General features: G+C 37.6%; 1 protein-coding gene across 1 annotated transcript in view; it reads right to left on the reverse strand.

The window, feature by feature from the left end:
- RPS6KA5 (ribosomal protein S6 kinase A5) overlaps positions 1-24,222 on the reverse strand; it is a 193,265-nt gene that overhangs the window by 14,018 nt on the left and 155,025 nt on the right. Inside the window, exons 8-14 of the mRNA XM_003787075.3 lie at positions 22,569-22,719; positions 18,588-18,749; positions 17,251-17,376; positions 16,119-16,252; positions 15,371-15,464; positions 10,859-11,029; positions 6,081-6,272 (exon numbers count right to left, since the gene is read on the reverse strand). Coding sequence (XP_003787123.3) covers positions 6,081-6,272; positions 10,859-11,029; positions 15,371-15,464; positions 16,119-16,252; positions 17,251-17,376; positions 18,588-18,749; positions 22,569-22,719 — 1,030 coding nt within the window. The remainder of the gene's footprint in view (positions 1-6,080; positions 6,273-10,858; positions 11,030-15,370; positions 15,465-16,118; positions 16,253-17,250; positions 17,377-18,587; positions 18,750-22,568; positions 22,720-24,222) is intronic.

Genomic DNA, 24,222 nt, shown 5'->3' on the forward strand with positions numbered 1-24,222 from the left:
GTTGGACCCGCCACCTTAGGTGTATGTGGCTGGCGCCTTAGCCGCTTGAGCTACAGGCGCCAAGCCTTAAAGTCTTTTTCTAATAGATTAGCCATGAGGTCTTTTTCAGGAACAGTTTCAGTTAATTTTTTTTCCCTTTAAATGGGCCATACTTCCCTTTTTCTTTGTATGCCTTGTGATTTTTGTTGAAAATGAGACATGTGAATCTAGCAATATGTTAAGCCTGGAAATCAGATTCCTAAGAGTTTGCAGGTCTTTTAAAAACATTGTTTTATTGTCTTTTTTTTTTTTTTTTTTGAGACAGTCTCACTTTGTCGCCCCAGGCTAGCATGCCCTACCTCACAGCAACCTCAAACTCTTGACCTCAAGTGATCCTCCTGCATCAGTCTCTACAACACCCAGCTAATTTTTCTACTTTTAGTAGAGATGGGGTCTTGCTCTTGTTTGTCTCGAACTCCTGAACTCAAGCAATCCCCACCTGACTCGGCCTCCCAGAGTGCTAGGATTATAGGTATGAGCCACCACACCTGGCCTATTCCTTTTTTCCTGGATTATTGTCAGCTGTCTCTGTATCAAAGTTCATACTGAAGTGCAAACTTAATGTCTTTTCATGTCTTTTCTAAGCTTGCACCTTTGGCTGGGCATGCATGGTCACTTTCTCATTTTCCCTGTATATGTAGTTGCTTTTCATTTTCAATGTCCTTATCTTGAACATTTGATTCCCAAAAAGGAAATAAGAGAAAAATGAAAAAGAAGGCAAAAAAAGAGGACCTTAAATCCTCTGGAAATCACTTCACCTAGAGGAGGGAGGAGCTTGCAGCAATGGTGGCAGGTGCAACAACAGTGGTCACTGCTTCTTTGCACCTCTGTGATGAGGAGCAGCAACTAGTGCTTCAGAACACAGGTCCTTGTCGGACTGGGCGTGGTGGCTCACGCCTGTAATGCTAACACTCTGGGAGGCTGAGGTGGGTGGATTAACTGAACTCAGATGATCAAGACCTGAGTTTGAGACCAGCCTGAGCAAGAGTGAGACCTCATCTCTAAAAATAGCCAGGTGTTATGGCAGGCACTTGTAGTCCCAGCTACTCAGGAGGCTGAGGATCACTTGAGCACAGAGTTTGAGATTGCTGTGAACTATAAGCCTATATCACTCTATGGAGGGTAACAAAGTGAAACTCTGTAAAAAAAAAAAAAAAAAAGAAGACTGGTTCTCCATGTTTGGAGGACAAGGACCTTTTCCCCACCCTGGTTCTCACAAGCTGTGTGCAGGATGTTCTAGGAACATGTATGTAGCTGTCTGCCACAGGGCAGAGTTTGGGTATCTGCTACTAGTTGAGCATCCCTAACCCCTAAATCTGACATCCAAAACCCAAAATGTTCTGAGCATCAACATGATGCTCAAAGGAAAGTTCATTGGAGGATTCTGGATTTTGGATTTGGGGGTTAGGGATGTTCAATTGGTATGTATTTTGCAAATATTCCAAAATTTGAAAAAAATCTAAAACAGTGATGTCTCAAGTATTTCAGATAAGAGATACTTATCTCTGCTAAGAGATGAAATTGACTAAAATGTACTGCACTTCACTGTCTAAGCTTTCCCTTGGAAGTTACAAGTTGCCAATAGACTCCAGAGTTCAAAAACAGTTAGACCAGATAGATTCTGCCAGTGCAATTGTTGTTTATGAGGGGACACTGATCCCTTGTGCTTTCTACTCCACCATCTTCCCAGAATCCCTTTTTAAAAATATCTTTCTATTGTTGATGAACATTTGGGTTGTTTCCAGTTGGGGAATTTTGAATCATGCTATTAAATACCTTCTTGTACATGTCTTTGTTACATAAATATACACATATCCGTTGGGTATATTCCTGGGATTGGAACTGCTGGGTTATTTTGTCTGCATATGTTCAGTACATACTGCCAAATAGTTTTCCAAAACCTGTTATACCTTTTAATCCTACCCTACTTCCTAACTGGTACATTTGTGGCTAAATATAAAGAAAGCAACCTTTTGACTCAGCGCCGATAGCTCAAGTGGCTAGGGCGCCAGCCACATACACCAGAGCGGTGGGTTTGAATCCAGCCTGGTTCTGCCAAACAACGATGACAGCTACAACCAAGCCAGGCATTGTGGTGAGTGCCTGAGTCCCAGCTACTTGGGAGGCTGAGGCAAAGATGAGCCTAAGCCCAGGAGTTGGAGGTTGCTGTGAGCTGTGACGCCACAGCACTCTACTACAACAGCATTATTACACCTAAAAAATTAGCAGTAATTCCTAATCAAAGTTCAGATTTCCCTAATTATACAATGCACATGGTGTAATTAATTACATCCATATTAATTATTTAGATTTGAATTTAATAAAGAGAATTTAAATTAGAAAGTACTTGAATCAGGATTCAAGTAAGATGTAAACCTTATTTCCTTAGCATCTTTTAATCTACAGGCTGAAAAACTGGGTTGTTTGTCCTGCAGAACTTCTCAGTCTGGATATCATGCTTGTATTCCTATGGTATCACTTGTTTCTTGTCCTGCTTTTCTTAACAATTTCACAATTAGATCTAAAGGGAAGTATCACTTCTACCCATGCCACTACATGACGCTATTTCTATAGATAGGGTGTTCAGAGGCTTTAAATTTCCTCTCTGCATGGTTAAGACTTTTAAAACCTTAAAGATACTTTGGGAAGCTAAAGTAGGAGGATCCCTTGAGCTGAGGAGTTCAAAATCAGCCTGCACAGCATATACAGTGAGACCCTCATCTCTACAGAAAAAAAAAAAAAACTTTAAGAACTTGATTGCCATACAACTGATGTATATTTTAATAGAGGCCCTTTTTATAATAAAAAGTAAATAGTGAGAATGAAAGGCTATTTCTTACTGAGATTTTTAGACATTGCTACTAATGAAAATGTCCCCCCATTTAAGTCCTTAAACAAAATTCTCAGATTTACAAAAGACATTTGCACTAGATTGGTTATCATGGTCTAATTTGCAATTGCTAAGATGTGGAAATAACCTAAATGCCCATCAACTGAGGAATGGATTAACAAACTGTGGTATATATATACCATGGAATACTATTCAGGCATAAAAAAGATGGTAACTTTACATCTTTTGTATTAACCTTGACCAAGCTGAAACACATTCTTTTTAGTAAAGTATCACAGGAATGGAAAAGCAAATAGCCAAGGTATTCAATACTAATATGAAGCCAGTGACAATCTAATACACACCCACATAAGAGGAAAACTCAATTCAATTCAAAGTTAGGGGAGGGAGGGAGAGTGAGGGCGCAGGAAGAGGGGAGGGAGGAAAGGGGGGAAGTGGGGGGAGAAGAGTGGAAGAGGTTCATGTGCACTTAATGGGCACAATGTAAAGGTATATGGCATACCTCTTGGGTGGGGGAACAACTATAAGAAGGACCCTGCCTCACAAATGCAAATATTATAACCTAGTTGTTTGTACCCTTACGTTAACCTGAAATAAAAAAAAAAAGAAACTCCCCAAACCCAAAAGTCAGTTGTTTACTTTTATTAAAAATAATCTTATTCATAAATATGTAAGTTTGGTTTGGAAATTATAAACGATAGCTCAAAATTGCTGAGATGAAAACTATATAAAACTTAAAAATAAAAGAAGAACCATCTTGCAGGGATAAGTGACTAGCCATTGGGAGAAAACAAACTGACTCCAGATGGAGTACAGATTTAAGGATTAAAAATAAAATATAATAATGCTAGAGAAAAATTTAGGAGAATATTTTTATAATCTTGGGCTAGGCACAGGGATAGAGTGACAATATGACATCAAAGTCAGATACCATAAAGGAAGAGACTGACATATCTTACTACACAGAAATTTTTAAAGTCTCTATTTTAAACCTTTCTATAAACAAAATCAAAACCCTGCATTACTATAAACAAGTTTTCCAACAAATGACAAACCAGAAAAAGACATTTTCAATATTAATGGCAGATAAAGAATTAAAAGCCTTAGTAGAACTTTAAATGTAAGAAAATTCTCCCCATAGAAAAATGAGCAAAACTCATAATAACAATCCATAAAACAATAAATACAAATTGAATGTATGCAAAGATGTTCAAACTGAATATTCATCAAATATGAATACTGATTAATTCAAATTGTAACTACATAATATTGTTTAAGATTAAAATTGATAGTATCCATGGCCTGTCACAGTGGCTCATGACTATTATCACAGAACTTTGAAGGCTGAAGCCGAAGGACAGTTTAAAACCAGGAGTTCAAGACAAACCTAGACAACATAGCAAAACTCTGTCTCTACCAAAAAGTTTTTAAAGAATTTTAGCTGGGTGTGGTGAGCACCTGTAGTCCCAGCTACTCGGGAGCCTGATGTAGAAAGATCACTTGAGTCCAACAGCCTGACTTTGCAGTGAGCTATGATGCCACCACTGCACCTGGGTGATAGAGTAAGACTCCTGAAAAAAAAAAAAAAAAAACAAACAGCAGAGAAGTGGCTCACACCTGTTCTGGAAGGCTGAGGCAGGTGGATTGCTTGAGTGCATGAGTACAAGACCAGGCTAAGCCAGAGTGAGACCTCATCTCTAAAAATAGCTGGGTGCCTGTAGTGCCTGCTAGTTGGGAGGCTAAGGCAAGACAATTGCTTAAGCCCAAGAGTTTGAGGTTGCTGTGAACAGTGACGGCCATAGTACTCTACCAAGGGCAACAAAGTGAGACTCTGTCTCAAAAAAACAAACCCAGAAAAAAAACTGATGGCATCCAATGTACTCCTCCCACACAGTTGATGAAACCATAAATTGATACATCTTCTAGAGGAAATCTAGATAGATATGTGTTAAAGTAAAGATGTATATGCCTATCTCCTAGGAATCTATCCTAAGGAAATAATGAGACACATGCAGATAAATATACAGAAAAAATTAATTTGTGTAGCTTATAATTAGTGAAAAAAAAGGAAAAACAGTAACTGCTCATTAGTAAAGAAGTGGTTATATACATTTCAGAGACTCAAACTATGTGTATAATATAATCCATTTGTTAAAATATCCAAATATGCATACATGTATGCAAAAACATGTGGAAAGACATAAAGCCTACACAGGTATAGTTGGGGGGAGGCTGGAAGGAGAGGGAGAGCTTTCGTAATACTGTATGAGTTTGGGAAGACCATGAGCGATTTTTACTTGTTTCCCGGTATCTTTCTTCCTCTCCTAAGTTCATGCATTACAAATCATATGTAGAAACAATAAAGCTATTTTGAGAAAATATACAATGAGATTTTTCTAGCTTGATGTTCTGTTTCTTTTTCTTTCTTTCTTTCTTTTTTGCAGTTTTTGGCCAGGGCTGGGTTTGAACCACCACCTCCAGCATAAGGGGCCAGCACCCTACTCCTTTGAGCCACAGGCGCCACCCAAAAGTAGCTGAGACTACAGGCGCCTGCCACAACGCCTGGCTATTTTTTGATGTAGTTGTTGTTGTTGGTTAGCTGGCCCTGGGCTGGATTTGAACCTGCCAACTTCGGTGTATGTGGCTGGCACCGTAACCACTGTGCTACAGGCACTGAGCCCTGATGTTCTGTTTCTAATCACAGCAACCAAGGACATTTCATAAAAACCATGCTCACTGTGATTACTATGAATTATGTACCATAAACATTTTTAACTTTATATATTAATTTGTTAATTTATTCTAAATATTCTTTAAATACATATTTAGTCTGAAACCTCAGAGAATTTTTAAAAAATGTTTTTCTGATGATGCGTCACTGCTATTTTTACCTTATATCCAATGTAATGTGTGTCTTTTGAAAACATACCATTGCTTCTTTAAAAAGATATGTAACTCTCATTCATTCATATAAAACACAGCTAACTTTCCTACATTTTTCTAATGTAAGTTCTATGAAAGGGAAATAGTCTTTCATCAGGCCTCTAAATCAGTTGTACAGAAAAGAAACAAATTTACCAATTGTTTTCTTTCTTTCTTTCTTTCTTTTTTTGCAAATTTAAGAAAAACACTGAAGGAGGAGAGATGTACAGAGGAAAGAACTGACCAGGTTTACTGGCTCTAAACTCACCAAAATGACGCCCAAGCTCCACAGGTCACAGGACTCATCGTAGCCGTTATGATTCAAGAGCTCGGGGGCCGCATAATGAAGGGTAAAGCAGGGTGTCTTTAGAGGCTGATTATCAGGTGGCTTTAGGCGTGCAAACCCAAAATCAATTATTTTAATTTCCAAATTGTCATTTTCATCAGTGAACAGTAAATTCTGCAAGATACCAACATTTAAATTAGTTTCTCATTACAATGTCATGGATTTGCTGATCCCATTTATGTAACTTTCTCTCTGTATATTGATATTTGATTCATGCAGAGAGAGGCCTCGTGGGGAGGCTGTGGGGGCTGAAGGTCGACGCATGGTGGCTTTCCACTTCATATCTTCTTGTATTATTGCTATTTTACAGTGTCACGTGAAACATTTTCAAGGGCACCATGCCTCTTCTGATGCCAGATCCTTCGTCTGTGCTTTTCTGTCTGCTTGAGTTTGTCTTCCACTCCCTCCACCAACCTGCCTTCCAGCCTGGTTCATGTACCTCCACTGCTCATTGAGAGATACCACCTTAATCATCCCACCAATTGAAGTTAGGACTTTTTATATTTTCTCCAAACACTATTTACTTTTCCTTTCTGGTACTTACACTTTAATAGATTAGGGTTAGGGCTAGGATTAGGGTCGCTCCATGCAGGATCCTAGCAAAAACTCCTCTCTCAGCAATTATTAATGTTTTCATCCCCATTAGACCATAATTCTATAAGGGTAAGGATTACATCCACCTTATTTATGACCCTGTCTCCCTGTCCTGAGGGCATCACATAGTCATAGAGTAGATGCTTTGGTAAATATTTGTTTACCAAATAAAGTCATAAATAAAATATAATATTAAAGAAGACGTGGTGGAGATATGCATTACATTTCAGAAACATTTTCTCCAAAACAGTTAAACATATTTCGATGGATAGAGATATTACCTCTTAAATATTTAAAAAACAATGTTATTTCTAATCATTCATCTGCCAAATCTTCTAGATCTCTAAACCTATACTGTACAGCTTTTGTACTTACTGCATGCTTATAATAAATAACTAGTACACTAAGGCACAAGTTATCATTTATTTAATTAATTTATTTATTTTTATTTATTCATTTTGAGACAGAGTTGCCCTTGATAGACTGCTGTGTTGTCACAGCTCACAGCAACTTCAAACTGTGGAGCTTAAGCGATTCTCTTACCTCAGCCTCCCAAGTAGCTGGGACTATAGGTGCTCACCACAATGCTGGCTAGCTTTAGAGGTGGGATCTCGATCTTTGCTCAGGCTGGTCTTGAACCTGTGAGCTCAAGCAATCCACCTGTCGCAGCCTCCCAGAGTGCTAGGATTACAGTCATGCATGAGCCACCATGCCCAGATCAACAAATTATCATTTCAATAAGTATGTCAAGCTAGAACCGAAAGCAAGTGAATCTGATTATACGTCTTTAGACATCCTAACAAATCTGTTACACTTTATAGTTATTTAACTATTCCCAGTTCTGCAACATCATTTGCTTTGTTAATACTATTCTAGCTGAAATAAAAGACTTCACAGGTGACTTCATTGACATGAAGAAGAAAAATCTTCTAAACCTCCCAGTAAAAAGCTGAAATGGGTAAAGTGGGAGGGAAGAAAAGCAAGAAAATTAACTGAAGATTTTTCTTAAATTTTTAATAATAAGAATGCTTAACCCTGAATATGTGACAACTGAAGTCACAGTTGGGGTTCATGGATGTATTTCTCGGGATAGATCCTTCAGCAAAAACCACCTGAGCGCCTGGGCCGAGCAAAGCACTGTGCAACACAGAGCAGTGAATGCAGCACACCTGACCCTGTCTCATTGAGCCTGCCAAGGCTTTGGAAATGACTTAGGTTTGTTCTATATTGAGACTGCCGAAAGGCTTCCTTGATCTTAGCTTTTGAAGTAGAGGAAATGAAGGAAGGTGGCATTCACTAAATTTGGTGACTTTAATCCATTCTTCCTATATCCTGAGCATGACAGAACATACTGCTTACTTGTCTGCCTCTTCTCTCAAAGCACAAAGTGGAAAGTTAGAAATAATTCTCCATAGAGGAGGGTGGGCACGATCAGGATGGTAGGAAGTAACCATTCAGTCCCCTTTTATCCTCATCTCAAGTTCTGCCTGAAATGAATTTGCTATATATAACATTTTTTAATCTTTGAAAAGTATGGGATCAATTTGAAAAACACAAAGCAGCCTACTAAGAAAGTCAGCCAGCTTCTAAATTTATCTGACTCTCACCTAGACTTAGGCTTTTGCTTAAGCGGAAAATGAATCCCACTTAACTTTCTACCAAAAAACATATAATCAGATCTGAAAAAGCTACATGTGACCAAGCACAGTAGCGCATGCCTATAATCCCGGCATTTTTGGAGTATGAGATGAGAGGAATGCTTGAAGCCAAGAGTTCGAGACCAACCTTGGTGACACAGCGGGAACCCATATCTATAATAAATAAATAATTGGCTGGGCATGATGGTGCGTGCCTATGGTCCCACCTACTCAGGAGGCTGAAGACAGAGGATCTTGAGCCCAGGAGTTTGAAACTATAATGAGTTATGACTGGCCACTGCACTCCTGCCTGGACAACAAAGACTTTGTCTCTAATTAATTAATTAACTAATTAAAATGCTACACAGGAAAGGGGTTAAAATTTTAGTTTGCAATAATATACTCTGCCATTTAAAAGTCCAAGTGAAAGACATTTTATTATTAAAATGTTAGCTCAAAAGTACATTTTCATTTCTCCAAAATCTAGTTTGCTTTGGGACTATAATTGTAGCACAATGTCCTAAATAATCTGACAGCTAAACTTCATTTCAAATGACTATAAAGCCTCATAACAAATTAGATTTAAGTGACAGGCTCGGTGCCTGTGGCTCAAGTGGCTAAGGCGCCAGCCATATACACCTAAGGTGGCGGGTTCGAATCCAGCCCGGGCCCACCAAACAACAATGATGGCTGCAACCAAAAAATAGCCAGGCGTTGTGGCGGGCGCCTGTAGTCCTAGCTAGTTGGGAGGCTGAGGCAGGAGACTTGCTTGAGCCCAGGAGTTAGAGGTTGCTGTGAGCTGTGATGCCACAGCACTCTACCCAGGGGGACAGCTTGAGGCTCTGTCTCAAAAAAACAAAACAAAACAAAACAGAATTAAGCCACAAAACTATCTTTTTATCAGCAAAGTAGGAAGGCAAATTTAAATTCTACTGGAGAAGATAGTCACCTCATTTGAGACTCATGAGAAGACAGATGGCTAGTTATCAAAGAATAAAACATGTGAAAATGAATTCTATACAGTCATGGAACAGATCTTTTCAATTAAAAAAAAACTACATACTTGTTCCTTGTCTATCAAGAAAACATTTAAGTGGTGTGCTTTCACATTTAAAAATAGACAGCTAATCTCCAGTGTACAGAGCGCCATATTTTCAGTGGGTGTTACATAGGAGAGTGAGAACTATGAAGATGGAAGCGGGGGGAGCTATCATAGTTGCAAGTTAATAAGACACAATTTACTTTTGATTAGTTACTAGTAATATGAATAATGGTAGTAGAAAATACACAGAAACTTAAACACTTTAAAGGAATAACTACATTTGAAGGCATAGAATTCCATTTTTTAAACATCCTCTTCCTCTAAAAATTCAAGATATTTAAGTAAATGGCAAAAATAGCGCTCTTAGAGAAATATTCTTTTGTAGTCTAACCAAAAAAGAAAAATCAAATAAGTTAATATTTTCAATATACCTGAAAATGCATTATAATCGTGTGGTAAAAAAAAATTGTCTTCGTGGGCAGCGCCTGTGGCAGAAGGGGTAGGGCGCCGGCCCCATATGCCCAGGGTGGTGGGTTCAAGCCCGGCCCTGGCCAAAACTGCAAAAAAACAAAAACAAAAACAAACCAAAAAACTCTCTTTGGGGAAGAAATATGTATAGTTTTGCATATGGCAAAACACAAACCATTGTTATCGTTTTATAAACTAGTGGGTTTTGTTTTTTAATTTTCATTATTATTTTACTGATTTTTTATTATAAGAGGGAGGAAATCTCATATTTTTGATACTAAAAAGGGATTATTCTAGAGTTAGAACCTTCTTTATTAACCTTTTGTAAAAAGAAATATATAAAGAGCTGCTGCCCCTCCACTGCTACACAGCTCTATAAATACTACAGCACATGAGCACAGGAAACCACATGCAAAGACAGCAGGGCTAATCAACCGGGACAATGCTTTATGTTTAAGTATTTAGAATAGAATTATAGACATTTCTATTCACAAGCTAACCAATTTTATTACATATGTAAAAAAAAATAAGCTTTCAAAATACATCATTAAAAAAAATTCTCTAAATTGGGGGGTGTGTGTACATATATATAGATATGTATGTGGGATGTTATTTTCTGCTACAAAAATTTCCATTTTTATTTTTAGTCCACAACTGTTACATGAAGTATTTTTTCCATAAAAGGCTCTCACACTTACAAATATACACTCAAGATGATCAGCTGGTTAAAAAAAAAGAAAGAAAGAAAAAAGAAAGAAAGAAAGAAAGAAAAAATTATTTTAGACTGAAACACAAAAGAAAAAAAAAATCTAAGAAACATGTTTTCAAGTATCTATTTAACAACTCTGGAAGTAAAAAAATCCAAAAACTCTGCTCCCTCCCCCACTAATCCCACTTATTTGGGGACATTTAATAATGATGCTAGATTGAGTTAAGTAAGAGGTCACATTGTTTTATACCTCAGGTTTCAAATCTCTGTGCACCACTCCAACATCATGCATGTGGCTGACAGCTGAAACAAGCTTCCGCATGATGTAGCTGGCTTCCGTCTCGCTGAAGTGTTTCTTTTTCTTAATGCGTTCAAATAGCTCTCCCCCATTCAGAAGTTCCATCACTAGAAATGTGTGAAGCTAGGGAGATTAAAAAAAAAAACACAACAAAGAATGATGTGGACGGCCTTACTTGAAGAGCAGCATATGTCTATTAATGGATAAAACACTTATTGACTATTAGCTATCACCAGTAAAGTTAAAATAATCCTCCGTTAAAATAATCAACAGTAATCCTCTTATCTTAGAGAAAAGAGTTGAAGACTTTTTTAGAACTCCACTTCAGAATGGAAAATTCCAAGTGTTACAGTGAAATCTTTAGACTGACTGTATGAGGTCTGACAGTTAAGTTGGAGAACTCATCCTAGGAAAAAATATTACAAACCTCATTGCTGGATATCACTATAGTCACCTCCAAAGTACCCTCTTTGGGAAGCTATGCACAGAAGCCAGTCCCTAGTCCACCCTTTAAAATAACTTTGGAACTCTTTCTTTGGAATGGCCATCAGAGTTGTTGTTTTACCCTTGATGTCATCAAAATGTCTTCTTTTCAATATTTCCTTTATCTTTGGGTAAAGAAAAAAGTCAGTGAGGGCCAGATCGGTTAAGTAGGAAGATGTTCAAATACAGTTACTTGTTTTCCTGGCTAAAATCCCCAGCGCCATGTGAGCTGCCATGCATGAGCCATGAGTTGTTGGAGAGAAGTTCAGGAGGTTTTCATCTTTTTCATGCAGCCTCTCAGCACTTCGAAATGGTAACTTGGTTAACTGTCCAGTTAATACAAATTCATAATGAACACTCCCTCTGATATCAAAAAAGGTTAGCAACATTGTTTTGACTCTTAATTTGGCCTGATGGAACTTTTCTGGTTGTGGAAAATCAGCTGACTTCCATTATGCACTTTGAGGCTTTGTTTCGCGATCGTATTGGTACACCTGTGTCTCATCACCAGTGATAACACAGCCCAAAACATCTTCCTGCCTCTCCAAAAGGTCTTGGCAAACTTTGACTCTCATTTGCTTTTGTTCACCGTGAGCTCCTTTAGAACCATTTTTGTACATACTGTTCCCACGCCAATTTTTTCAGTTAAGATCTTCCTGTTTCTCTCTTGATGTTTACTTGGTCTGCTATGCTTCTCACAGTCAGATCAGGATTCTGACACATAATGAGATAGATTTTTGCAATGTTTTCATCAGTTCTGCTTGTTATTGGCCGCCCTGACCTCTCTTCCTCAGTGACATTTTCTCCCCTCTCAGAAAAACGTTTTTAATCCATTTGTACACTGTTTTCTTCATGGCTTTATCTCCATGAACCTGGACTAACATGTCCCTGATTTCACTTCCACTCTTGACAGGTTTAACAAGAAATTTAATGTTTGTTCACTGCTCTAAAACAATGATGGTCTCTGATGTTCTCACAACAGCACACAAAAGCATGCAACAACAATAATGAATGCCACTTAGCAAGACACAAACACAATTATGAGACACTGAGGTACCAAGGTTACAAAACCTTACTGAGTTTGTGCAGTACTGCCAACTTAAGAACACACTGGCAAACTCGTGAATGTATCAGAACTTCATATATACCTTTCCTTGACTAATTCTTTCATTTGTATTTATTTGTTTAATTTTGAGATGAGGTCTGGCTATGTTGTCCAGGCTGGTCTTGAACTCCTGAGTACAAGGGATCTTTCAACTTCACCCTCTCATAGTAGCTAGAACTATGGGCATGTGCCACTGCTCAGCACTGCATGAAGCTAGTCCTTTCATTTGAATTCCACTCCAACCCTCTCTTTCCTTTCAAAGTGTGACCTAGGGCTGACAATAATGTGAAATCATCTGCTTTAAATAATACAGAAGTTTACTGAGCGTAACAATGGTGCATATGAAGCCCAGCAGCCTGTTTAATGGCAAATTTACCTTTAAAAAAAAGATATTTTTGATGTTGTCATTCTGAACCTCCATTTACACTTTGACACATTAGTTTCAGGGTTTCTGTTAATAATTCACTGCAAATACTCATATCTAACTGTGTGTTTTTTTAAAGTTGCTTTTGATCCCAACAGCATTTGTTAACTAATTTCTTTATAAGTTATATATTTACTCTGCTTCACATGTATTTCACTTTTTTCCCCTGTGGTCCTTTTCTGTGAGAATGCACATTATTTCCACGAAGAAAATAACACAGAAGCTATCAAAAATCAAAGGACTGATATCAGGTCTCAAATGAATACACATGATTTAGAAAAAGGTATAATGATATTATTTTGATTTAGGTGTATGCATGATAGCATTAATATCACAGAAAACATATCAAGGTATGTTTTCTTTTGAATTAGCACAACTCAGGAAATTGCTTTACAACAAAGACATACATTATCCTGAACATACTGGACAAATTATATAAGGTAACAACCCTTTTAAAAAAAAAATTGCTCTAAGCTACCAGAGATTAAACTAATTTGAGTTTCTACATCAGACAAAAAAAGTTAAGGTTGAAAGTCTACTATAAGTACAGGCTTTAAAAAGAGCTTTAAAAAGATGGAAGGCAATATCTAATAGTGGTTTGAAATACGGTTTAGAATCAAACTTGGATTTAGATGCTAGTTCTGTTACTATCTTATAATCATGGAGATGTTATGTCGTGTCTATGAACCTTAGGACACTTACCAATAAAATGTAGATAACAATGAGAAAATGTGTGTGTGGTAACTTGACTAATAGCTCTCCAAAGATATGTGTGTCCTAATCCCCAGAACCTATGCTGTTTACTGTATGTGGTAGCAGGGATTTTGCAAATGTGATAAGTTAAAGATTTAGACATGGGCAGATTTTCCTGAATTATTCATTGGAGTCAGTAGTATGAGATAGGAGCACGGAAGCAAGAGATTAGAATGATACATGGAAGGGCCACATGCCAAGGAATGTGGGTAGGTTCTAGAAACTAAAAAACCCAAGTAAATGGATTGTCCCATAAGCCCTCCAGAAGGAACCAGTCCTGCCAACACCTTGACTTTTAACGACTGAGACTGATTTTGAACTTCCAGATAGGAGTTACTCCATTAGGCAGTCAGTGGGCAATGGGAACCAGGAGACCCGTTTTCTCCTGAATCCTCACTTTAAAGGCATTCCTTTTCTTATTAGAACCAAAGAACAAGTAGAGGATGAGGTCATTTTGGGGTGCTCACTGCCAGATGTGAAAACCAGGTCACGTTTCTGACTCCCCTGAGGCAGCAGAACAAAGTAAATAAAAGCTTGTTGGGCTCTGAAGTTGGACGGTGTGGGTCTGGATCCCAGCCTTCACACTTACGAATTGTGAGACCCAGCTACTCAACTTTGGTGTCTATTTCCCCTCCTCCTGAAGTTATGGTAAGGACTGGGTAAGATAATACACGGAGAGTGTCTGGCACAACACCTGGACCACACAAGGTAACTAATGGCAGCAGTTACTATGGGTGTGATACAACTGCCGCTGCTGCCTAGTTTCGCCACTATGTATCCATTCTTGACTATGGCATATTGGGGAGTTTCAATGTGGTAGAGAATTGAGCCCCATCTATTTCAGGTCGCAAATGTTACAGCCGCACAACAAAGAAAGCCCAAAACTAAGACCAGGATCTCCCTATTAGATTTTCACTGACTGTGTGTGTGACCTTGGACCAGTCTCATGACCCTTCAGAATCTCAGTTTCTTCACTGGTACAATTAGGGCAAACCACATTCAGGATTGGTTTTAGATCTTATGCCTCCATGCTGCCTGGAGCAGGGCTGTGTCATCACACCCCACTCAGTCTCGCAAGAAAAAAGCAAAGTGATGGAGCAATTTCTGTCATTGGAGGTGGCAGTGGATGGTGTGCCTCCATATCCCAAGTGACACACTTCTGTGGCAGGTCCTTCTGGAAAGTTGGGCTGGGAGTAGAAGAGGAAAGGGTGGCAGAACCTGGCCTTGGGATTGAGCAGAATTTGCCACCTGGAGCAAGAAGGTGAGGCAGCCTTCTACTGCCTATTTGTTTTTTAGCTTATAGTAATTAGGCTTCAACTCTCTAAATTGCTCTAGAAATGAAGGGAAAGCTGAAGACTCAACAGTCCCCGGTACTGACAGGTACGGAGGGGTCCAGTGCTGATGGATAGCAGAGGCACTGGTGACGAGCATGTTGCACCTGGGGACAGCACTGCTGAGCTCCTGCTCATCTGTCCGTCTGCCATGTCACAGGCAGCAACCAGAGAGCGAGAAAAGTAGAAGTGAAAGGACAAACTGATTTGAAAGTGGGTAAGAGGTGGCATGTGGAATAATTTCCCTGCCCTTTCTAGTGGCTGGGTGATGTCCCATGTCCCTGACTCAGATCAGCAGCACCAATAAAATGGTGAAAAGCAGAACCTTCTGTGTGAATTAATACCCACAGAAAAAAAAAGTGAGGTACCTGATCATGAAAAACTTCGTGCAACTTCACGATATTGGGGTGTCCTTCACAGAGTTTCAGAGCTGTTATTTCTTTCTGAGTATTGGCTTCCATCCTGCAAGGAAAGTTAGCAGCCGCATGTCTCTTTCATCAAGGATCTCTATTACCCCAACCCTCATTTTGTTTTTACTTATGATGCATTCAGAATACATATGTCAAAGTGTCAAAATGAGGTTTCCATGAAACTAATGAATCACACCACCCACCAGATAAAGTAATAAAGTATTCTGGAGAAAATTATTATTTCTGAGTCAGAAAAGCACAGATATGAAAAAATGGATGCTCTAGTTGGCTGACAATTTGGTAAAAGAATATACAATCATGAAGGTAATAATCAGTTACCAAAACAACTAGCTGGCTCTCAAAGCTACGAATAGCTTGCTAAATCATTTAAGAGAAAAATATTTCAAATATACAGCTAATAGAAATGACGAGAACTGCTAAAATCACTAGGTGAGCTTGATTAAATTCATCAGTGCCACAAAAAACTTTCTGATATCAAACTAGGATTTATGTCTAAATGGATTACTTTATCAGAAAATATCAATCAGAGCTAGGACTATAATGGACCAACTGATAAGTGGTTAAACATGTGAGTAAAAAAGCCTTAAAATACACTGTTGCTTTCCTTTTAAATAAATATCTCTTAATTTACAGACTGCATTGACAAGTATGAATACATAAGAAAGACTACCATAGATGGTCATACCTTTTGCTGATTATTTTGACTGCGAAAGCTTGGTTGCTTTTTTTGTGTGTGCACTTCCGACAAATTGAAAAACTTCCTTCTCCCAGTGGTTTATCCTTCAGATCCAGGTCATAGTGCTGATAGAATGGAGAGTCCTGATAGGAAACCAACATCGTTTAATTTAAGAAAATGTTAGAATGTTTATTGAAGCCCAATTCATAATTGCTAGGTCATGGAAGAAGCCCGAGTGCCCATAGATCCATGAATGGATCAATAAATTGTGGTATATGTACACCATGGAATACTATGCAGCCCTAAAGAAGGATGGAGATTTTACCTCCTTCATGTTTACATGGATGGAGCTGGAAAATATTCTTCTTAGCAAAGTATCTCAAGAATGGAAGAAAAAGTATCCAATGTACTCATCCCTACTATGAAACTAACTTATAGCTTTCCTAGGAAAGTGATAACTCAATTATAGCCCAAGAATATGAGGAAAGGGGAGACAGAGGGGAAAGGAGGGGGGAGGATGGGTGGAGGGAGGGTGATTGGTGGGATCACATCTATGGTTCATCTTATAAGGGTACATGTGAATCTTTCTAAATGTAGAATATAAATGTCTTAACACAATAACTAAATGACATGAAGCCATGTTAACCAGTTTGATGAAAATATTTCAAATTGTATATAAAAACAGCACACTGTACCCCATGACTGTATTAATGTATACAGCTATGATTTAATAAAAAAAATAAATAAAATAGGTACACACACATACACACACACAAAAGAAAATGTCAGTAATACATAAGAGATAAATAAAATAATAGAATAATATAAAAATTTTAAAATTAATAAATATGAATGGAATAGGTTTATAATCTAATATGTATTTTACTATAGCTCTTTCTATTTTCATCTATATCATTTTTATTTAAGACACATAATTCTCTATCATTGTACACAGGAGCTCATTCAAATTGATATTACTAATCCTCTAGGGAAAATATTACTATTAACATTTTAAAAAATGGTACTTTAGTTGAATGGTAAATCTATTACCTTGACTGGATTTACGGACATTAATTAGTGTTGGTATTTAAACACTCATGCCAACCACAGATGTGTCATTTAAGTAACCACACTTATATACCTTCATCATTGCACTCCTGGCAACGTTTGTCACTCCAGGACGTTCGACTCCCATGTGAAACTGAAGAGGATCTATGACAGCTGCATTACGCTTGAAGAGGATAGAAGGAGCAACAAAGGAATAGCCCTAAAAAAGGGAAAGCAGGTGAAAAATAAAGAATTGCAACTTTACCATTCAGCACTTTACATTTAATAAACTGTAATTATTTTTTTGAGACACTCAAATTTTTGTTGAGATGAATCTAATTTTATTTTATTTGGCACCCAAAATACTAGGTTACTTTAAATCAATTGAAAAATGCTTTTCAGAAGGAGACAATGCCATCTTCTGGTAGGATTAAACCATTTCCAAAATGAAGTGTAGAAAAAGACTACCTGCCCATTCTCCTCCCCAAATCTGACTCATAGCTGTACTTCCCCCGCATTGTTGATAAAAGTTTACTTATAAACACAACTAACTTCTCCAAAAAGATACAGACAAGGTATTAAAGTTATCCAACTGCTACTGTTTGTAAACTAGAAAAATAGCAAGTTCCATTAAAGTTAGCTTTTAATTCAGCAATCATTTGACTTTTATTTATTTCTTCAGAATAATTAAATTTAAAATTGAGTTCTGGAAGAGGACTAAATTTAATGGCAGAATGATATGCTGAACCAGAAGTGGATAATGATAATGGATGATTAACTTGTTCAAGCTAGAATATTCACTAGTTCATTAACAAATATTTTCTAAAAACATCTACTAACTTCCTGGTCAAGTGCTAGAAAAAATTAGGAAATGGTCTGGACGGCCAGATTAAAGCAGGCTAAAGATACACTTATAAGAGTCAAAGAACTAAATCTATGATGCGATTTAATAGTTAGATAAGAGTCAAAGAACTAAATCTATGATGCGATTTAATAGTTAGATAAGAGTCAAAGATCTAAATCTATGATGCGATTTAATAGTTAGAATATTTTATCCCTTTCTAAATATAAAATCCTTTAAAATCTTTTTTTAAAGAGTTAGCAGTTAAGATTACTCACTAAAGAATTAGATAACATTGTGAACTAAAGAATACATATATGAATAGACGTAAAATAAAGTATTATATTTTCCATAAAAGAGCCAGAACAAAAATAAAACTCCAGGTATGAAAAATAAACACATAAACAATATCTGCTATTTAACAAACCATAACTTCAGTTAACAATTTGCAGTATTTCTGTACTTAGTAATTTTGAAGAGATTAGAGAACTCCATTTGTAAGATGCTAAAAAACTACTTTATAAGGGAAAATTAATCTTTTCTTTCAAAATACACTAATGATCAACACATGCACATACTCAACAGAATACCTGAAACAGCTTCTCAGAGCTCTGGGGCAGGGCTGCGGGAGAATAGGTGGGATCCATTTCCGTGAACTCTTCCGCAAAGTTACTCACATCCAACTCATCTCGAATGACTGGCTTAAATGGTGCAGGCACTTTTTTGGCAGCTAAATCATCCCAATTTATTTTCTAAAGCAGAGAAAGAAAATTGGTACAAAGTAGAAATCAATAAAGTCAAATATATTTTGTTATTTTTTTTAATAATGTATCTTTCATTTTCTCTCAAAATACCTTTTCTAAAAAAAAAGATTAGGATTTTAATCCATTCAAACCAATACTTTAAAATACATATTTTTCCCCCAAACAAGAGCAGCATGTTTTCCTACCAGGTTATATAGTTCCAGCCACTGCTGTTTCTGAAACTGAGACCTTCCATCACTGTTTGAGTCTTAGAGTGTCCTCTAGGGGGCACCAAGACATCCTGGTTTACCAGGACTACAAAAATTAGGGGATCTTGAGCCTCCTGAAGAAGGCGTTAAGTGAAAAAGAAAACAAGCAAACAAACAACCACAAGGGGGTTCCAAATGCTCTATGGATATGAACAGTAGCACCAAAGGCGCAGTCCTACTTTCCAGAGACAGTGTTACTTAACTCTCCCCTGGTACCTGTTTTTCCTCCTGGTCATCTGGATAGATTGGAAAAAAAAAACTCACTACAAATCATGAATTTGGTTGTATCTATGAATTTACATGAGGTGACAGCTCTTTTCTCTTTTAACTGCATTTAAGCATTTTTATTTTTATTTATTTATTTTTTGAGACAGAGTCCCACTATGTTGCCCTCGGTAGAGTACTGTTGCATCACAGCTCACAGTTAACCTCAAACTCTTGGGTTTAAGCCATTCTTTTGCCTCAGCCTCCCAAGTAGCTGGTACTACAGGCGCCCCCCCACAACGTCCGGCTATTTTTGTTGTTGTTGTTGTTGCAGTTGTCATTGTTGTTTCAACTGGCCCAGGCTGGGTTGGAACCCACCAGCCTTGGTGTATGTGGCTGGTGTGGAGCCCATTCAAGCATTTTAAAACACTGCCTCTTATCTCCCCCAGAGAATAACCCAGCCCCCTTCCTACCTATGTCAGACAGCACCTGCTATGTTTTATATTATTTAAATCCAACCCTCTGCAGTTTATGCTCTATCACTTAAAACAATCGCAGACAGTACTTAATTGATTGGAATCCTACAGATCTATTTCCATATTACTTCAAATCTAATATGTTGTCACTGAGAGTAAAATACACCTTATTTTAATGTATCACTAAAACATTAACAATTAGAATATAAGATGATGTCCACTATACCACGTATGAGTGCAATGATAAAATGTGAAAACTTTTCCTTGTTAGTTGATAAAATTCAGTACATTTCATCTATTACCATAAAATGTTTTTATTATGTTCCCTTGTGGAGGAAATAGAAATGAGACAATTACAGATCTTTAAATTTTTCAGCTGAAATGAGATTTAGAGATCATTAGTTTATCTTTCATTATTTGATTCAGAAGAAAGCTGAAGCCCAGAAATAAGAATTAACCTTTACATGTAAACACCAGTTGGTGGAAGACCCGGCATTTGAACACAGTCCCCGATGTTCTAGTGAGTATTCTTTCCTCTATGTAGCTGTAATCTTACCGTTATAAGCATCTGATTTGTGTGTGGCTATTATTACATACATTAAGAGAAACTTTACAGTAAAGAGACAATTTAAAGAAATGCTTTGTTAGTAGAAGAATGTTTAATATGTAAAAAAATGTGATGCTACTGTGATCTTTTGCACATTCACCACCCCCACTCCATTTATAAAGAAAAAGAACAATTTGGTCTTTGTAAGTAGAATCCTGGTCTTTCCAAAAGCATCCCTCTCATTTAAAAAGTCAAGGCAATTACATAATCTAAATTTACTATTCCAAGCTATTAAAAAGAGAAATTTAGCTAATATGAAGGGCATGTTGCAATATTCACACATACTGGGAACATTGAAGGAAAAGATCTTAGGAAAATATTATTGGGGGTATTTTGCTTGAATAGTTTCTTGAATTTTACCTGATTAATTTTTGAAATAAACTTCTGAACAAAGTACTTAAAAGTTTGTTCAAATAGTAATCTTGCCAAGCTATACAAATTTATGAAATACACATATGAGAAGTTCATTTCATTTTAAATGTACAGGTATTTCTCACTGTTATTGAAATTCTCTAAGAAGTATAGTAATATTTTTAAAAATGATTATACTAATAAATATGGCTTTTTTGAGCAAAGAAGTGTAGAGAGAAAATTCTCATTTTCAATCAAAGCTAACTTAACAGGTTAGTTTTTTGTTTTGGCATTTCATTTGTTTTGGTGATAATAATGTAATTAAAACTCAGATGGCCCCTCTACCAGGGGTGTCCAACCTGCAGCCCACGGACCCCATGTGCTGATTTTGTGAGGATTTTTTGCTTATCTGTGGTATCGCATATCACGTAAAGTATGCATGGACCTTTTTTTTTTTTTTTTTGGCTAATCAGCTTTTGTTAGTGTTTGTATATTTAATGTATGACTCCAAGACAATTCTTACCCTTCCAATGTACAGCAGAGGGGGGAAAAAAAGGTTGAACACTCCTACTAGTCAGACCATAAATATTTAGGTCATTCTTGTTGATATGATGAAATTTTTTAAAAAATTGCATGTGAACACTGGGCGCAGTGGCTCACACCTATAATCCTTGGGCTCTAGGAGGCCAAGACTGGTAAACTACCTCGCTCAGGAGTTCAAGATCAGCCTAAGCAAGAGAGAAACCTGTCTCTAAAAATAGCTGGGTGTTGTGGTGAGCACCTGTAGTCCCAGCTACTTGGGAGGCTGAGGCAAGAGGATCGCTGTGCCCAAGAGATTGAGGTTGCTGTGAGCTATTATGCCACAGGCACTCTACTTTGGGTGACAAAGTGAGACTCTATCTCAAAAAAAGAAAAAAAAAGTTGTATGTGGCTGGGCATAGTCGCTCAAGCCTGTAATTTCAGAACTTTGTGAGGCTGTGGTGGGAGTATCACTTAAGGCATTCAAGATCAGCCTGTCTGTATAAAAAATAGTAATTAAAAAAAATTGGTCAGGTATGGTAACATAAGCCTGTAGTCCTAGCTACTCAGGAGGGTTGAAACAGTGTGATAGCTTAAGCCCAGGAATCTGAGGTTACAGTGAGCTATGATCAGGTCGCTGCACTCTAGCCTGGGCAGCAAAGTATGACCCTATTGTTAATGTAAAGAAAAAAAGTCATATGCTTAGGCCTTTCAAAATCAGAGCCATGGCATCTCAGGTTTGATTATTTAGCCTAGAAATAACTAGTCAACTCAATTAAACCTTTTTTTCTAGTTAGGTGACTTTTTGTGTTTTTTGGATTAAATTGAGCAAATTCAATTGAACAGATGTGTTGGGGCTCTGTAGAATGATCTTACTAGGCTTTTTCAGAATAAAAAAAGCACTGTCATGAAGGCAAAAAAATGCGTGAATCACTTTCTGTGTGTCATGGATATGTAACTAAGAAATAGGTAGATTTAAAATTTTTTAAGATTTCTCCTGGGAAAAGGGGAAACAATGAAATCACTATCCAAAAGGTGAAATATAATGGCAGTAATAGCTCATGAACCCAGAGAGAGGTAAAAACGACAGTAAAAGTTTCCTCAGTCCATATGCCTAAATCACAAGATCACAAATGGAAACCTAGAAACTCTAACCAATTATTATATAGAAAATTGAATGCTATTACAATCCTCTCCACTCCCACTCCACTTACAACAAGAATTTTGGTCCTTCCTTAAAGGGCCTCTGTCATTTAAAGAAAAAAAAAAGGTGCAATGTATATGAAAATAGGTGGTGGGAAATGATGGCAAGAGGGACTGTGTTCACTCACTTCACCGGAACGCCCAGCACCCTGAGAACAGCAGGGGCTATGAAACCACCTATCTGTTCTGTAAGTTTCACCTGAAAGAAGAGATGTTCTTTGATTTCATCTGCATCACGTGGGCCACATCCCAATCGCTTCTTGGGATCTTTCATCAAAAGACGCTGAATTAGGTCTTTAGCTAAAGCACTCATTTCTTGGGGATATGGAGGCTCACTTTTTAATATTCTCCTGTAGGCAGATAAAACGGCTGTTAAAATAACCAGAGGATGAAGTTGAAGTGATGGTATTTTTAGCAAAAACAAGTATGGTGAAACATTCTGAAACTGAAGTACACAAGAAAGAGATAATATTAAAAATGAATCAATTAATACCTCAATAAAGTTGACAAAATATTAAAATGAGATATCATGAAGTCAAATTTCTGAAACTCAAATGAACAGTAACCAAAAAATATGAGCTCATTTTTCAGCATACATCAATATTAATGGGAGGCTATATCCCAAATATTTCACTAAGGGCAAGAAAAAAAGGAAAGCTTGGGGCAAGATTAGCCCTCCCATATATAATAGACTCTGATTAAAGATGTCACAACATAGGCAACTCTTAACAAACGCAGGTAAGTGAATTCAGCACTCAGATTTAAAAAGACAAAAGAGAATTCCAACTGTCTCCATCTCACTCCTCTTTCCCTGTGTACCAGCAAACCTGAAGAGCCAGCAGGAATGCAGTGGGAAGTCGACCAAGACGGAGTGAGTCAGACCCACTTGGTGATGGTTCAACCTTGATACCTGAAAATGGGCACTGGCTCTGGGGCTTTTCATGGGGTGAAAGCATCTGCTTCATTATTTGCGACTATGAAACAGCCAGGCAAGCCCTATGAGGCAGGCGGAGCTCAGAGATGAAATAAAGCCTATTATTTATCATGCAAAATAAAAAATAAGTTTCTTGATGAGAAATTTACTCTCATGTCTCAGAAGAGATCAATCCAAGCATACCTTTCCCTCTCTTAAACGCCAGGTCAATATATTAATGATAAAGAAATCATGGAAGGGCTTGACTGAAATTAAGAACCTTAACACTGTGTACATGAAGATAAACAATTGCTCCGTTATCTGGGTTTGCAAAAAGATCCCCTATTGTATGTTAAAATTTTAATAACTGTTAGGAAACAAAAACAGAAAATTAAGTGTATAAGAGATAATATAGTGTGGCAGGAACATGGACTTTGGGCCAGACTGAGTCCTAGGCTGGCTCTGCCTTGACCTGTGTGACCTTAAATTTGTACCTCAGTTTCCTGTAAAGTAAGGCGATTATGATGCTTAAATAAATTAAGGCGTATAAAGTCCTTAACCCAGCACGAGTTTGATGAATGTGAGCTGTTACAGTCGCTTCTTTGAGGCAACCACACAGAAAACAGGCCTGGAAGCTGTGCCAAGCAGACACTGAGAACCAGTGAAATAATAACGGAACTGTAATTTTTTAACAAAAAATTTCCAGCAATGTTTTTAATCTTGAAGTTAATTCTGCTTCTAGCCATCCACGCTTGGAACCCAAGAGAAAGTGGGTGGAACAAGGATGAAGTAAGCAGTACCCTCCCGTCTTTTTCTTTTGAGACGGAGCCTCAAGCTGTCCCCCTGGGTAGAGTGCCAAGGCATCACGCTCACAGCAACCTCCAACTCCTGGGCTCAAGCGAGTCTCCTGTCTCAGCCTCCCAAGTAGCTGGGACCACAG

This window comes from Otolemur garnettii, unplaced genomic scaffold, assembly GCF_000181295.1.
Source record: "Otolemur garnettii isolate 467f Iridium unplaced genomic scaffold, OtoGar3 scaffold00020, whole genome shotgun sequence".
Lineage (NCBI taxonomy): Eukaryota > Metazoa > Chordata > Mammalia > Primates > Galagidae > Otolemur > Otolemur garnettii.